Source organism: Sus scrofa, chromosome 15 (genome assembly GCF_000003025.6).
Source record: "Sus scrofa isolate TJ Tabasco breed Duroc chromosome 15, Sscrofa11.1, whole genome shotgun sequence".
Taxonomy (NCBI): Eukaryota; Metazoa; Chordata; class Mammalia; order Artiodactyla; family Suidae; genus Sus; species Sus scrofa.
This window is the reverse complement of record NC_010457.5, coordinates 38,399,244-38,415,877: the sequence shown is the minus strand read 5'-3', so window position 1 is coordinate 38,415,877 and position 16,634 is coordinate 38,399,244. Positions and strand designations below refer to the sequence as shown.

The 16,634-nt window shown below is 37.3% G+C and overlaps 1 protein-coding gene across 3 annotated transcripts in view; it reads left to right on the top strand.

Annotated features, from left to right (window-relative positions):
• GPM6A (glycoprotein M6A) overlaps positions 1 to 16,634 on the top strand; it is a 296,634-nt gene that overhangs the window by 139,252 nt on the left and 140,748 nt on the right. Inside the window, exon 1 of one of the 3 annotated variants that reach the window (XM_021075299.1) lies at positions 5,121 to 6,255. The exons of the other annotated variants lie outside the window; for them this stretch is intronic. Coding sequence (XP_020930958.1) covers positions 6,219 to 6,255 — 37 coding nt within the window. The 5' untranslated portion in view covers positions 5,121 to 6,218. Of the gene's footprint in view, positions 1 to 5,120; positions 6,256 to 16,634 lie in introns of those variants that run through there. 3 annotated transcript variants of the gene reach the window in all.

Here is a 16,634-nt window from a genome sequence, read left to right as displayed (position 1 = left end):
GAAAAACAGGAATCTGATTTCCCCTCATCATTTCTCTCTGCACCACTTTGTGTAATCAGCTTTTTCAAAGGATTTTTCCCATCATCTGTGTCTGCAGGAACATTCAAAGCAAGATTTAAAGTCAGTATTTCAAAACTCAGAACTTATGACAAGCTTTGCAAGTGTTATGTTTGCCTCCCTTGCTCTGTCATTCTCTCTCTGTCCCTGTCTCTCTCTATTCTTATTTATTTGTTTTTATAGGCTTTCCATTCGTAACATCCAATGTGATATGTACGGTTAGGCTTAACTGAGATTTCTAAATTTTTGACCTTTAATTCAAATGAATGGAGCAAAAAAACACAAACTCATCCTTCCGCTAAGGTCTACCTTATGTCTGTTGTCATTAATGTAACACGAAGCCTTTACTCAAAAATGAAGAGATGCTAACATGATGATGCCTTATGACTGTGTTCGGTGCTGAATGACTTAACTTTTTGTGGGGGGTTAGATTAGAATTAGAAAGATCAAAATTCAAATCCCAGTTCCTTCATTCACTAGCTGTGTCACCTGCAGAAAGTTGCTGAACCTTTGAAAGCCTTGATTTTGGTTTACAATAAATACTTATAATTGATTCTTCCTATTTTGAAAGGGTAATTTGGTCTCAAGAGTGTTCTGCTTGAAGTTTCTGGTCTGCCCTTAGCATACCCAGTGCTTCTGGCAATAGCACACTCCCTTAGTAAAGGAGACAGGGGGCACGATGAATGATTTTTCCACTTGCCTCTTTACCATCTGCTTTGTGAAATATCTCTGTTATCATTCAATCATCAACTCCTCAGCCACAGCATTCGTTATATTTGAATATGATGTGTAGCTCCTGGAATTATTGTGAATGATGTTCATACTCCAGAATACTTTGTGCAAGTTGCTAAACATAAAGCATGTTTTAAGCCTTTGGATTTTTTTCATTATTCATTATTAGTATTTCATTCATGCATGCATGCATTCAACAAATATCTGTGGAAAGCTTACTATGGTTCATCTTGTGGGAGGTAGAGAGCCCCTGGCTTGATGGGGCTTGCAGGCTGCAGGCCGGTGGAGAAAATAGAAATAAAATGCAAATGCTGGGGAGTAGCTAGTATGACCTGCCTTGTCCATACTAAAGGTTTATTCTGTGGGTCAGGGAAGGTTTGCCAGGGAACAGTTTGTTTAAGCTGAGATCTGATAAGTGAATAGATCCAGCTTTCTAAGTGTAGAGGGGAAAGCATCTCAGGCAGAAGGAACAGCATTTAAAAATGGACAGTTCTGAGAAATGAGAAGGGATGAGTGCATAGAGGACACTGGTTGGAGGGGGATGGGGGCGCAGTGGTCAGGCTGGAGGGGAGGTGCCTGTGTGCCTGCCATTTTCCCAACCAGTCTCAAGAGGTTGAACTTTATCCTAAGAACATTGGCAAACCCTCCACTAGTGGTAAACAGGGCCATGGCACTGACAGAATTGCAGGCTCAATGGACTCTGAAAACACATCGACAGAGTCTGGAGGGCCAGTCTGTGTGTGAAAGAACCTGTAATTTCTGAAGGTAACTTCTTGGGGAAAACATAACAGTTTCTCATCTTCTCCTTGTTCAGACTCCAGACTTGGGGCATGGGACAGGGCTCAGTAGTCTCTCTGCCTCTCTAGTTAATGTAACTAAGGAAACTAAGGACTCAGACTCAGAACTAGATTTTCCAGCCCAGGGTTCCTGGACATCTTGTCTCATACACCCTCTCCCCCAGTGTGGCCAGATGCTAATCCCTTACAAGTCATCAGGGAGAATAGCTCTCCTTATAAGCACTTTTTTTTTTTTTTTTTTTTTTTTTTCTTTTTTACTGTGCCTACAGTGTGGGAAAGTTCCCAGGTCAAGGTTCAAAAGTCAGGGTTCAAACTCATGCTACAGCAGTAACCCAAGCCATAGCAATAACAATACCAGATTCTTAGCTGCTAGGCCACCTGGGAACTCGGCCCTTAAGAGCTTTTGAGTATTGTTTCAACCCTCTAGAAAATCTTTCCCTTCTCCCCTTTTCCACCCCCGCCCTTGTTCCCAGAGTATATCACCTCCTTTGGGTATCAGCTTGGATCAACCTGACCCTCTAGAAGAGCAGGAAAACTTTCCGGACTATCAAAACTAAGTAACGGGTAGGTATGCTTGTGTTAGGCTCATGTTGCAGCCTGGGTATCACTTGTCATGTAGCATTGGATTTCTGACCTGTCTTGAGCTCTTGGCTGTGAGCATCATTCAGGCAGGGAGTTGTCCTTAGTATCCGTCCTGGCTACAGCAAGTTCCTGTGTGTGTAAGAATGCTAAATAAATATTTGTACATTTAAAGAATGAAAGGAAGCAGGGGTAACGGAACTTCAGTTTAATAAGACTTGTGAAGACTGTGGTCATTCTGTGGATTGACTATGTACATTATAAAACTCCAAAGAATGTTATGCTCCTTTTATTATATACTTAAAACTTCAAGTGCTTGTGGTGGTTTTGATTTTCATTAAGAGATTTTTATGGTAGTCAGTTTCTGACTTCCAGCTTAAGCCAGCAGTCGACATTTTTTTCTGTGTCTGAATATAGGAAGAAACTAACCAAGATGTTTCATTTTTTAAAAAAATAATGATTTTTATTCATTCTTGAGATAGTGTTGGATCTATACCTAAAGCATTTGATGGGAGAAAAAGCAGTTTCCTTTTTTTCGTCTTTTTTTTTTTTTTTTAAAGTTTTGGGCCTTGCCTGAGGCAAATGGAGGTTCCCAGGCTAGGGGTTGAATTGGAGCTATAGCCGCTGGCCTGTGCAACAGCCACAGTAACACCAGATCCGAGCCGTGTCTACAACCTACACCATAGCTCATGGCAACACCAGATCCTTAAACCACTGAGCAAGACCAGGGATCCAACCTGCGTCTTCATGGATACTAGTCAGATTCATTTCCGCTGAGCCACAACAGGAACTCTGAAAAAGCAGTTTCTAAACAGTGCTATGCCTGGCCTGTGTACTATATACTTGGTTGGGATAGTCATATATCCACATGTCCTTTTTTCCACATGTCTGACACAAGAGCCTTGAACACCTTTCCCCATTTTTTTCAGTTGATACTATATTTGGAACCATCAGCCTCTTGTTTAATCTGTAACCCTGTTTATTTGACTATACTTTGAACATTGTATCACAAAGACGACTGACATATAATAGAGGGATATGGAGATATTTTCTTGGTTTATATAACAAGATGTTTACAAAGATCAAGTGAAGTGTTAAAGAACCAGTTAGCTCCAAATTAAGGTGAAGAGAAGGACTCACAGTGGGTTTAGAGTTTGACTTTTTAAATTTTTTATTGAGGTCATTGATTTATAGTATTACGTAAGTTTAATGTTACTACCTTATATTTCTACTTCCGTATACACTACTGTGTGCTCACCACCAGAAATTTCTTTTCCATCTGTCATCAAGCAGTTGATCCCCTTTGCCCATTTTGCCCTCCCTTCCCCTTCTCCTCCTCTCTGCTTCCCCTCTGGTATCCACTGCTCCCTTCTGTGTATCCACGTGTTTGTTTTTGTGTGGTTTGGCTTGTTCTTTCATTTTCTTTTTTTATTTGTTTGTTTAGTTCTTATATTCCATATATGAGTGAAATTATACAGTGTTTATCTTTCTCCACCCAACTTATTTCATGTAGCTTAATACCCTCAAGGTCCATTAAAAAATGGCAAGATCTCATCTTTTTTTATGGCCAAATACTAGTCCACTAAATATGTATGTATATCACATCTTCTTCTTCTGCTCACCCATTGGTGGGCGCTTAGGTTCTTCACATATCTTGGCTACTGTAAATACAGCTATGAGGAATGTAGGGGTGGATGTAGCTTTTTGAACTAGTGTTTTTTTGTCCTTCAGATAAATACTTAGAAATGGAATTGCTTGGATCACATGGTTTCTGGCTCTGCTGTAAAGTTTCCAGAAGGAAAGGAGTTATAGTAACTTTTCCATTCATCTTGCCCAAGATGTATCTTGCCCAAGATTCATCTTGCCCAAGAGTATTTTTTAAATTTCCTTTTCATTTCTCCTTCACTCTTTCCCTTGGGGCACCTGGTGGGACAGAGCTGTGAACTGAGGCTGGTTTGTGGAGGTGCTGAAGACACTTTAATGGGGTAATGTGGTCAGGACAAGTGACCTCCAGCTTCAGAGCTTTACACGAGGACTTGCTGATGTGGGATCTAAGACTTACTTGGTTGTTTCCTGGTCCAGCCTCCCCAACATAAAATGGGAGGGAGGAAAGAACACTCCCCCTCATTGTTTTGCAAGTAGGTTCATGCATGGAACCTGTTTGTAGATTGTAAGTGCTCCAAACACTTAAAGTGGCTTTATTCCTTCTGTCGCTATTACTCCTCATGATTTGTTTCACTGATGGTTCCTGTGGTATGAAATGAATAGAGAATCTTCGTGAGAAGTAATGCTCCATGCTGACTGGAATATATGCCATGTTCTGCCGGCCTGGGGAACAGTGGCTACAGAGATGCTGCCAAGATTCAGCTCCTTGGTTTCTCTCATGTCTTCCTTCTTTCAATCCCTGCCCTGAGCAAGTGGCTCTCTCACGAACCCTTGAACACAGATTGAAACGTATCCAGAGGGATAGGCTTTTTATTTATTTGAATTATATTTACCTTTGGGTTCAGGTCGTTTGACCGGAGAAAATAAATAGCAGGTGAGTGTAGAAGGGAAAAAGCTAAACATTCTTTGATGAAAGATCAAGAGAAATAAAGTGGAATGTTGTAGGACACTTGCCTTTTCTCTCAATAGTTGCTTTTGTGATGGTTTTGAGGGTGTGGTGCTTTGGAACGTGCTGCTGACCCACTTTTTAAAAATGCATGTGGAGTATAAGTGATAATGCAGGAAACATACACTGTAGGTGGTGAGGATGTGAATTATTTTTCATTAAAGGTGAGGGATTACAGTTGTCTGTGCGTGTACACATGAGTGTGTGTTTCTCTGTGCGCCTGCTTATTTAGAGGTAGAGACAGAGACTGATCCTCCTTCCTTTATCTTCCAGGCAATATTTATTTCCCCTCGAAAGAGCTACTGTTTATTTTCTGACTATACCTTTTGTGAAGTATTGAGGCTCTGGGATCATGTCCTATCCCTCAGCAGGCTGAAGTACAAATGCTATATTATTGCCAGACTGCAGCGTTGTGATTTGCATTCCAAATCAGACTGCAGAATCCCATATTAAATCCCTTATCCTCTTGTTTCTTATCTCGAATTTGTTCCTCCTCCTGCCCCAATAAAGACCCTTGAGACAATTCTCTTTCAAGAGATTCCCATTTAAAGTCAGCAGTTGCCCTGGGTAAAGATCCTGACACTGTCTTAGAAAGACAGCCAAAAATTTCAGGGTTTTTCCTCCCTTTCCTTTAAGAGCCTCATGGCACTGAAGTAAAATTGTGACTTAAAACATATCTTTCAGGCTTCAAGGTTGGTACTCATTTTGTCTTTGAAAACCACAATTCTCTATCTTTTTAAATCCGAGAGATGTGAGCTTCCAAATCCTCAATCTGTGATAACCTTTTACAGATAAACCCTGAAACTGCATAATTGCCTTCCTTCTCAGCACTTTTAAATCAAATTAACCAGCTACTTGGGCAGGAGAGCAAAGGAAAACGCAGTTTTGCAAGGATCAGGCTGCAGCATCAAGAATCTGGGCTTTCCCACTCTGGTGGCAGAGAGGGGGACTTGGGGGCTGGTGGTCTGCTTCCTGTCTCGAGGACACCCCTCCATCTGTTCCCAGCTCAGCCCGGTTCCAATTTAAAGCCCAGATTTCAATACAACCCTCAATTTCTTTTCCCCATTTGAAATGCAAAGCAAGCCTTGTGACTCTTAGAGCCTCCGCCGCTGGGATTCGGACCAAATTTCCCCCCAAAAGTCTTGGGCTCTGTGCTTGAATACCTGCTTACAGTGGTACACAATGAGCAGCTTTGAGGAGAAAAATTGATAATCTTCACGGAAGAGTAATTTGAATGAAATTGCACTTGACAGCCCGTCTCCAAGCAAACAAGAGGCGCGAGGGAGCCTGAACTAAGCTCCCAGGACTTACCCACGCCACTGCTGGGGGAGCTTCCCAGGGAGGAAAACAAAACAAAACAAAAAAAACCCTCTCATTTTTCCTACATCTAATTGAGCTTTTGATTAATTCCGTGTACCAGCTTCTCCTGAAGAAAGGTAGCCATGGAAGAGAACATGGAAGAGGGGCAGACTCAGAAAGGTACTGTGCTGGAAAGCGTTTATTGTAACCAAGTAATTATTTTGCAGTTTCCGTGTTTGCTTTAGACACTTGCCAGGAAGGGTAATGAATGTTTCTCTTAGAAGGCGTTTTTTTGTTTCCCCTTTCCTCTGTCCACCACTTGCAGTAATGTCTGGCATGAGTGTTGTCACTATTGCAAATCTTTCAGATATAAGTGGCCAGAGGCACAGTTGAGTATTAGTGATAAGAGCATTGTGATATTGTTGTAAGCCATTCCTTAGACCTGTCTTTGTTAATCTTCATTTATTTCATGTTTTCACACTAGTCAAGCTGGGTCAAGGGGATTACTGGTGTGAGCCACAAATGCAATACTGGGAGCTGGTTATGGTTAAAAATCTGGTGATGTAACCATTGCCAATACCTTTGCATGGATGTTGGATAGAACAAAGACCGAGAGTATTTATTATATTTTCTGTGGTGCACCATTTTAAAAACTCCTTCTTTCTCTGCATGGATGCAGTTAGTTTTAATAGAGATGGATGGAGCAAAGGTTCATACATTTTCAAAGTGTACCGTGACGTTAAGGTTTTCATTTCTATAGAGCTGATTGTCATCCACCTCTGAGTAATAAATGTCAAGGATATTTTCTGATGTGTTTTCTAAGCCTGTTAGGTATATGTGGCTGTATAAGTAAAAGTGGAATTGTCATTTTTTATAGGTTGAAAATGGCCAAATATTGTCCATTTTAAATGATTCAAACACTCTAGAATTTGTGTGTGTGTCAAGTGGTAGCTCTGGAGGGAGCTGTAGCTTTCACCCCAGAATTGGCAGCGTTTTTTCTCATGTCTGTTCAAGGCTTATGTAATGTTATAGAAAATGCTCTTGTGTTCTTAGGATGGAAATAGTAACCCAGGTAATACTACTTAAAGGTAATATTTAAGAGTAGTATGGAAAAGATTCAGCCATCAAATTTGATTTCAAATGTATATAAATGCATTATTTTGGAAAACTATATTTTACATAATAAAATAGGTTGGAAGCATAGTTTTTCATTATTTTGAACCATTCAGCTTTGCTGGGTCTTTTATCACACACACACCTACGCACACTCATATATACATATATATATATGAGACCAGTGACATTAAATAAGTTAAGATTTTTATATAAGCAATAGAGGAAGACAATAGATAAACCAGTGCCCAAATTTTAGATAGTGGCACACTTGATAATGATACTCCATAACAGAAATACAATAATCTACATAGGTATAATATAATGGATCTTTTTTTTAATTAAAAAAGCCCCTCAACCGCCTTTATTTTAGGAGCAAATAGCTAAGTGGTCATCGACGATATGAGATGGCAAATTTTCACGGTAATTTTCATCCTTGAAAGGCATCTCAGTTGACTATTTTATTTTAGGAATAAAATATTTTAATATCTTTTTTAGCACCTAAGAAGATTGCTTTTTGGCCAGTCAACCTGTTTAAGGAAATATAAGCTCATCATTTTAACTAGAGAAATGATATTCATTTCACTAAATAAAAACATGAAATAAATCATGGACTGTGGTAACAGGTTGACTCTGTCTGATTATGCCTTGGTAGGTGCAGGAACCAAGAAAAATGATGTAATTAGTTGTGATTTTTTTTTTCTCCAGTAACACTGAAAATCTTTCCTTCATTGGGGTTGGGGTAGCGGTGATGTCATGATCATCTCTACCTGTTCCAGTGGGTTCTTTTTATCAGAGATGTGCATACTCTGATAAGGAACAGCAATGGAAAACAATTTTTTTGAAATTAAAAGTTGTATAATAACAGATATAGAAAGATATATAAGTAATTTACCTGTGATTAGGCCTCTTGTTTTTTTTCTTAAAGAGAAGATTTAATTATCTTCATTCCTGATCTATTCCTTTCAACTATGCCTATCACACCTTTTCTATGTAAGAATGTTGTTAGAAAGTTATATCTGAATGTAAATGATGCCCTCTCTAGTTGTGCAGGGGCAGGAAGCAATGTGATGGGATCTAAGTTCATGGAGCTACTGGGCAAGCAGGTAAAATCATTAGAGATTTTTTCAAGAGTTTAGGTGGACGCATTTACGGATCCATCCACTTAAAGGAAGGCATACTTTGCATTAACCCTTATCCTATTTTCTTTAAATTGCATAGGATTTTCTTAAATAATAATTCCGCTATAACAGAATTCTCTCTCATTTAAAAGATGCTCTCCTGTTCCTGCTTACAACTTAAATCTATCTTTCCCTATTACAGACTTAAAGGACTTAAATTCATGTCAGTATTTACTCATGTCACCTGCCAGATTCAAGTAGCCTATAAAATGGAAGCCAGTGTTTTTATAAACATATTTGAAAAAAAAATAGTAGAGTTGATATTTAAGGACTTAAAAATCTTCTGTAAGAAATATATTTTTCTTCAAAATGAGATCTCCCCCACTTACTCTGTAAAAGGCAATTGAAAGCAGCCCTATAACATTTATGCTAATTTAACTATTTGTGTTCAGCTTGGGAGAGAGGATAGTAACAATGAGGGTGACTTCATCAGCTGTTCTACTCAGTGAGCCTGGGCCTTGGTGTGGAACTGAAATGGGGGTTCATGTTGACCACCCTCCCAAAAGGGGGGTATCTCTTTGTGTTGAGTGGGAGTCTAGTGTTTTTAGGAAACAGGATTTTTGTAAAACATGCCCTTTCAATGAAAGTAAATCACTTTATCTTGTGTTCAACCCAATGCAGCAGTGTTCTGGTATTGGAGAAAAAAAGAAAAAAGAAAAAGAATGGAAGAAAAGAGACTGTTTTGACCTTGGCCCTTTGGTATAGCCGTGATAACCCAGCATCACTGTCATGAAAAATTGAGATACATTGTCACCAAATCCAGCAACAGGGGCTTCAGTTACTGTAGAGAGTTGAGCAAAGGGCATGAAAAGATTTTTTTTACAAAGATTTAAAAGGTATACATTTGTGACTTATAGATATGTAGCTATGTCTTGAACTTTTGCCCAATCCTATGGGAAGAGATGTAAATGATTTGAGGCCATCTGATCATTAGTAAATTAGTGAATGTGTATTCATATGGCCAGTCAAGTGGGTGGCCATGACTTTGTAGATAACCTCAATGAACACGCTACTGAATTAGGAGAGATCATATTAAGAAATGTTCTAATCACTGATGAATCAATAATCATTGATAACATTATAGAGAGATAAAAAGAAAATACCAATGAATAGGAAGAGCTAGCAAGTTGGAATCTTCATAGATTGGCTGAACTGTTCCAAATGGCAAAAAACCTGATTGATTTAACTTCTGAACAGGAACATCAATGAAACGAAGCCGCCTCGAAATTACCCTTTAGGTACCAGAAGTGTTTGATCAACTCAAAAGATAATAGCCTCGAGGTGGTTACTCACGTGTTTTCCTCTCATAATTAACTGGCAGCATATGGATCTACGCTGTCAACTTCTCAAGGTGAACAGAGTCCACCACTGACTTCCTCTGAGAATCAATCCTTGGTGATCCTCAAGGCCTGGGTCAGTGGAGGACATATAGATGAAATTTGGAGTGAACAGCCCAGCTTCATCATCTGAGCCCCCATCACATGGCCACTGTTAAATGTTCCTCATTCATCCTAAAGCCATCACCACTAACTTATGTGTCATGTCATCATCTCCTTCACTTATTAAAACCAGCAAGAATATCTCAGTGAAAGAACAGTACACAGATCTATTTCCCCCTGTTCAGTTACAATGTCTTTCTCATATTGAGCAATACTGTACAATTCTGTTTGACACATCTGCTCATAATTATATACTTTACATTCCACATTTATACACATGTATCACTATAATGGATACACACATATCACAAAAGCATATATCATATTTATGAGCTGAAAAAATCATGTCAATTTTTTTTAACTAAAAAATTTGCCTTGCAAGATAACTTTGGAGTCTATCCCTTCCTTAGGCAGACATCATCCCTGAAGAGGAGACACCACTGTCATCAGTGAGAGGAGAGGTAGCTTTGGCTCTGGGATACTAGATGATATTGGTCAACCTAAATTACCCTGTGATTTCAGTGCCAGACAGTGGCCTAGGGACTTTACAGAAATTAACTCATTGACTCTTGACGATGACCCTTGGTAGTGCTAATATTGAGAAAACTCAAAATCAAATAGGTTAATTAACTTGACCAAAGTCTTGTAGTAGTGAGTAGTATAGCTGGGGTTCAATATGGTCAGACAGAGGCCAGGGTCTGACTTTCAACTACACTCTGCACTGCATTCGAGGTCAGTGTGGCCTGCCTGCCACACCCCCTTCCAGGTGACTCTGCTTCAGCCGTGCACTTTGACTGCACTTGTCAGCTGGGCTCCATAGAGCAGGGCTTTTTAACCAGATGTGGACAGCTTCGTCAAGGGCAACTAATTCCCTGGTGATCCTGCAATCCATGACCTGTAAATCTGGACTCTGAAAAGGTGGTGCTTTCTTGAGGTTGTGAGATGATTCTTGGTGTGTTCTGAGGGTCTCTTTACCCCTCCATGTATCTGTAGTGTTTTGCTACTCATCTCTCAGATAATCTGAGTAAGCCTCTGTTCTTTGCAATCACAAAACCTCTAAATAAAGCAAATGTTCAGATACTTTTAGGAATCTGATATAGACTAAATGTGAAGAAATTGCCCTTAAGTTTAACCTGCTAGGTGGCAACTGAACCAAACATATATTTATTTAAGTACTGCATACTTAAATGTCAACTTGTCAACTCCTCTTTAAAACCCATCCTAGGTGATTCTGAATTTTTACCTCATCAATATTTTACTTTTATAATTTGAATAATTAGTTCACCCTAAAACTTACTAGTAAGCATTGGTAGTAAAATATTTTGAGAATTATTGCAAGAGAAATTAAGAACCCAAATGAGTTAGCATCTGCTTTATTATTAGAATTAGAATGTGTAATAGTATTCCATTTTGAAACCCATAGTCCAGTAGCTAGGGAAATAACAACAATATCCAAAACCTTCAAACAGTCCTGGAAATGAAAGAATTAATTAGCCTCCTTTTGCATTTTGGATGTCAGCTTCTTGTAGACCCATGAAAATGGAAATTTGTCATTTGTCTAGTTCCAAGTGGATAAACTTCATCTCAACAGGCATTGTCAGGTACCATCTCAGCATTTGGGCAACAAAACTAGAAGAAGCTTAGAGATTCAGATTTTTGTAAAGCACTTGGGAAAACTCCATCCTCTCATTGGACGTATGTGCCTTTACTATTGTTTGCTGTACTTTAAGAAATTAACTCCATTTTGTTATCAAATATAGAAGACACCTGTCAGTGGGGAAAATTAGGTATACTTTTCATAAAATTTAGCAATTTTCCCAGAATGTCTGCATTGCCCTGGTTATTATGACTTCTGTAGTTTAGATTTAATGTTTTAGAATACTGCCATCTTATATTTCCATTGGATCTGTTGCTAGTTATGTTTTTTATAACTGTGGTGCTGTTTGTCTCTGTGACCCAAATGCTCGATAACCTAAGTTCCACCATCTTGTTAGGATAAAGTATATTTGTCAGTTTTTTCTTTGTTTGTTTTTGTTTTTTTAGCCATATCATTGGAATGAGAATATTCACCTTTTAAAATGTAAGTTCTTGATATAGTTTCTTCGTTAACTCCTTGAGCAGAAACTGAATTTTAAACATTTAAGGAAACTGAGAAGAATGGTACTGTGGACTGAGATGCTGATACAGAATGTATGCAGAGTGATAACTTCAAAATAGTTCTTAGGAAGTAATTATTCTTTAATCTCAAAGGCAATGGCGCATGTGGGAATCATAGAAATCAGAGGATGAATTCTAGTTTGTTAATTTTGGCCTCCATCTTCCTCTACCCATAAGCTCTACCCCTCTGCCCCTGTGCAAAATATTTGATAATTTTCTTTTTCATACACTGAAGGCAGACTGCCTGGCTTAATTTCAAAATCCTTTGGATAGCATTCATACTAACAGGTGGCACAGCTGTGGATTAGCTGACATTATACAAATAATTCACATTTTCCCATGTGATCTCTATTCAAATTGTGACCATTGTCTTAGATATCCTTAATCTGAAAGAAACTTCCTTTGCTGTTCTGTGAAAATACAGGGAAAGGAAAACAGAAGATAACTGATTGTTTCTCTCAACTTGTGAGTGGGAAATTTAATTTTGGTCACAGATGAAAGTCTATTTTATTGGGGTCTGTTTATAGAGGTTGCTGGGGAATTAAGTTACAATATGAGAAAATCCAAGATCAGAGAAAAAAGGAAGGAGGCCTGTTGGCTTTTAAGTTATGTGTGTTCTTAAAGTATTAAGTCCATCAACATGTCAGAACATTACTGCTGGGTATAACCAGAAGGATTTCCAAAAGAGAGAAAGAAATTTTGGCACACTGTTTAAATTGCTTAATGTTTTCGGACTTAAATTTCTATTATATGAGAAAAAATAATCTTTTAGTACATTTACCCCTACAAAAGAAAAGGTGGAATCGATCCTAAGAATGATTTTAGGAATATAAATTGTATTGTTCACATTGCCTCATACCATGGAGCATGTGTGCTTTTACTTTATCCTCAAGTAAAGCTGAGGCAATCAAAAATTCTGTTTATTGTCATTTTCCACAACGGCAATAATAGAAATTTCAATAGAGGTTTTGGCAATTGTTTTCCTTTTTAATGCAATTTTTCTCTATTAGAAAGGTCCTTTGATGAATTAGTTACTCTTTCTTAACATAAAATGTAGAAGAAAACCTTTATAATTGTTTATATTCTTTTATTGTTATTTGATGAAAAAAAATTCTAGTAATCAAAGAAATGGTCCATGATCAAATCCCTTTTTATGAAAACTTAGCCATTTTTTTTGTATCTTTGAGACATTTCTTCACATGTCCTGTGTCAGTGGATATATATTTTCATTTGTAATAATCTGTACATCAGTTTTGCACTTCAGTATAATGATTGCACACCTGAAGCATAGCTAGCTGCCCTACTAACATGATTCATTTTTCATGGAAAAATACTATAATAGCTAATATTCAATAATCAAGGCACTGTCCTTAGCATTTCATATTGAGTATCCAATGTCAAAAAGTATATGTTAACATTAATGATAAAACCATATAGGTTATAGTTTTCTTGTCAAATTTCAAAGGTTCTTTGATTTTATGGACACTATTTAGTCAATGACTATTTAGTTCAACTCTTGAGGAAACTGGAATAAAACCTTATACAAATATCCAGAGAATAAAGAGAATTTTAACTCAATGAAATGAGATAGTGTTCATTTCAAAGGAAAAAATTGGGAGTTCCGTCGTGGCGCAGTGGTTAACGAATCCGACTAGGAACCATGAGGTTGCGGGTTCAGTCCCTGCCCTTGCTCAGTGGGTTAACGATCCGGCGTTGCCGTGAGCTGTGGTGTAGGTTGCAGACGTGGCTCGGATCCCGCGTTGCTGTGGCTCTGGCGTAGGCCAGTGGCTACAGCTCCGATTAGACCCCTAGCCTGGGAACCTCCATATGCCACGGGAGTGGCCCAAGAAATAGCAACAATAACAACAACAACAACCAAAAAGACAAAAGACAAAAGACAAAAAAAAAAAAAAAAAACCAAAAAAAAAACAAAGGAAAAAATTGTCTAGTCAGAAAAATCATTTTTTTCTATAGTAACAGCATTCAAATATAAATTTTGAATTTTAGACTGGAAATTTCTTTTTCAGTGTTAGTAAAGAGTTTTATATATTTTTGTAAAATATTTCTCAGTATTTTGCAACTGGAATCAGTTATTAAAAAGATAGGATTGAGCACTGTTTGAACAATGGAACTCTTAAATATGATGTTGGATATGGTTTGTCCATTAAAACCTATCATTTCAGGCTTTGAGAAGTTCCGAAGGTCTTAAGTAGAGCTCATATATTATTAAACACAGATTCATTTAATACTTTAGAAATTTTATTATAATTTTTCAACAAGTTTAAAAAAAAATCTCATCCTTTTACAGTAAAGATGACTTTGAAGGCTACTCATACAATAGCTGAACTTAAAACATTTCAAATCTCTTTACTCCACCATCCAAAATAGAAAGTTGTAATTAATTTGTAAGGTCGGAAATTCAAAAACCATATACTCGGATTCTCTCCGTAAACCTTAACCATGTAGAACAGTCAGAGATTTTTGTAGTCAGCTCTCACACTGAGTGATCAATTAACTTGTGGGTTTCCAGATCAGATAGCTTTTGCTACAACCCTGGTTCTTATCCTCTGCCATAACTCAATTTTCTGTATAACTTCATCTGTACTATTCAATCTTAGCTTTCTCAAGACTTTTTTTTTTTTTTTTTTTTTTTGAGAATTAGTTTTCTCTACCATTATCTTTGGGTTTGGTGGGTTCGATGTGAGTGTTAGATGAAATAGTGAATTGGTGAACATGCCTCTTGTAGAATCTGCACTCCACAGCATCTTTCCTCTCACCCTGACACATCCTAACCATTTACGCAATAACCAAGCAACTTCTGAGATAGAAAGCCAAGATTGCAAAGTAAAGAATGCTAGAGTTTATCACTTTTTTGAATTGTTATAACAGGTATTTTCTAAATGTTGGTTTAGCATTTAACAAATAACATCACTTATTATTTTTTAATATAAAGCCAATACCCTTTCTCCCTTTAAAAGTACAAATGTCTTAAGGCTACACATTTTATCTTTTGTTCTTAAACTCAATCTATAAAATCTCAGTCTTGTCTTGTGATGATGATGATGATAATGATGATGATGGAGAATAGGAGGAGAGAAAGAGAAGGAAGAGATTGAGGAGGAAAAAGGAAAAGATGCGGTCAACCATACAGGTTGAAGGAAGGAAGGAACACTTTGTAAATAAAGGTAAATCTTACAGAGCAGCTAAACCTACCTTGGGAAAATGCTGCCATGACTCCATTTTATGCCATTAGATTTGAATTTTAAAAAATTATTTTATCTTTTCACCTGAAGTAATTTAGTAGTTTGATAGCAACCTTCATGAAAATGAATATAGACTTTAGTTTTATTATGAAAGAACCCACGTATTATTCACATTCCAATTTTAGTAATTATGTGAAATATATTGAACTGTCAAGTTGAGCAGATGGTTACTGAAACTTCAGAAGTTATGTCTTAGAACACTTTATAAGATGCTGAGAAAGTAAATGTAACCTAATGGTTTATACATTTGCTGACACTAGGCTCACTATGTTCTTTAGTGTTGATCCAAGAGAAAATTGCAAGAAAAAAATAACAGTTTTAAATTATAAGAGGACAACTTAATAAGATGAGGTCTTCCTGAGGCTCTATCTAGTCAATTTTCAAGATCATAAATTCAAAAACTAGCATGTCAATAAAGAACAAAATTTCCTTTTACCTTCATTTATGCTCAGTTTTTATGGTATTATCAGTATGTGGTCTGTACCAGTTGCCCAATATTGTGGTTGTGAACAAGGTACCTTCTGAAGGCAGAGAATCTAAGCTCTAGTCAGTGGTATGTGAAGAGTATTTCCACCCAACATTTGAATCTTTATCTTTCTTCCTGCAGTTTGGTATACTAATTTTTTTTTAGTATATTATATCTGATTTATACTTGGAATAAACATGATCCATTGTCTGGTGAAATCGAGAGAGAGTTCTTCCTAAAGCCTCAAGTTTCACATGTTTTACAAGCCAACTATTATAGCGAGGCCAAAAAGGAAAATCTTGGGAAAAAATACTTCTGTGTATTTATTTATATGTTCTTTCTATATAGTGATTCATTGAAACCCTAGATAAAACCTTAGTCATCAAAGAGGTGACAAACATCTATTGCTGACATTGATGTCTACAGCACCAAGGAATGAGGGGCTCTGCTAATATATGGCATATATGATTCTTTTGTAATGATTTTTGTTATATCATCAGTATATCAAATGAGGCTACCATTTTAATATGAATATTAAAAATATTTTTACCTGTAGTTTCTGGTGAGTTGGAAGGAAAATTCGCCTCACATTTGCAGTTATATCATCATTGTAGTATCTGGCCTCAACTCTAGAATTTCATTTATTCTTTCAAACTCTGCAGTGATGCAAAAGAAACTTCAATACAGCTTTATGTTTTTGAACTCTCTTCAGGGAGCTCGATTCCTCATGCCTCTGTCCCACCAAGCATTGCTCATTTTTTAAAATATTAAAAATACAAAATGTATTTTTTCATTTAATAAACTCTATTAAAAAACCAAATCCACTGGCCACTCCATTCCATCTGTATCAGTTTCTTGGCACATCTCCTCCTATTTATGGACATATATTCATGTAGCTTCAGCATTTAAGTATTAAAAGAATTATTTTTAATTGTCTCCT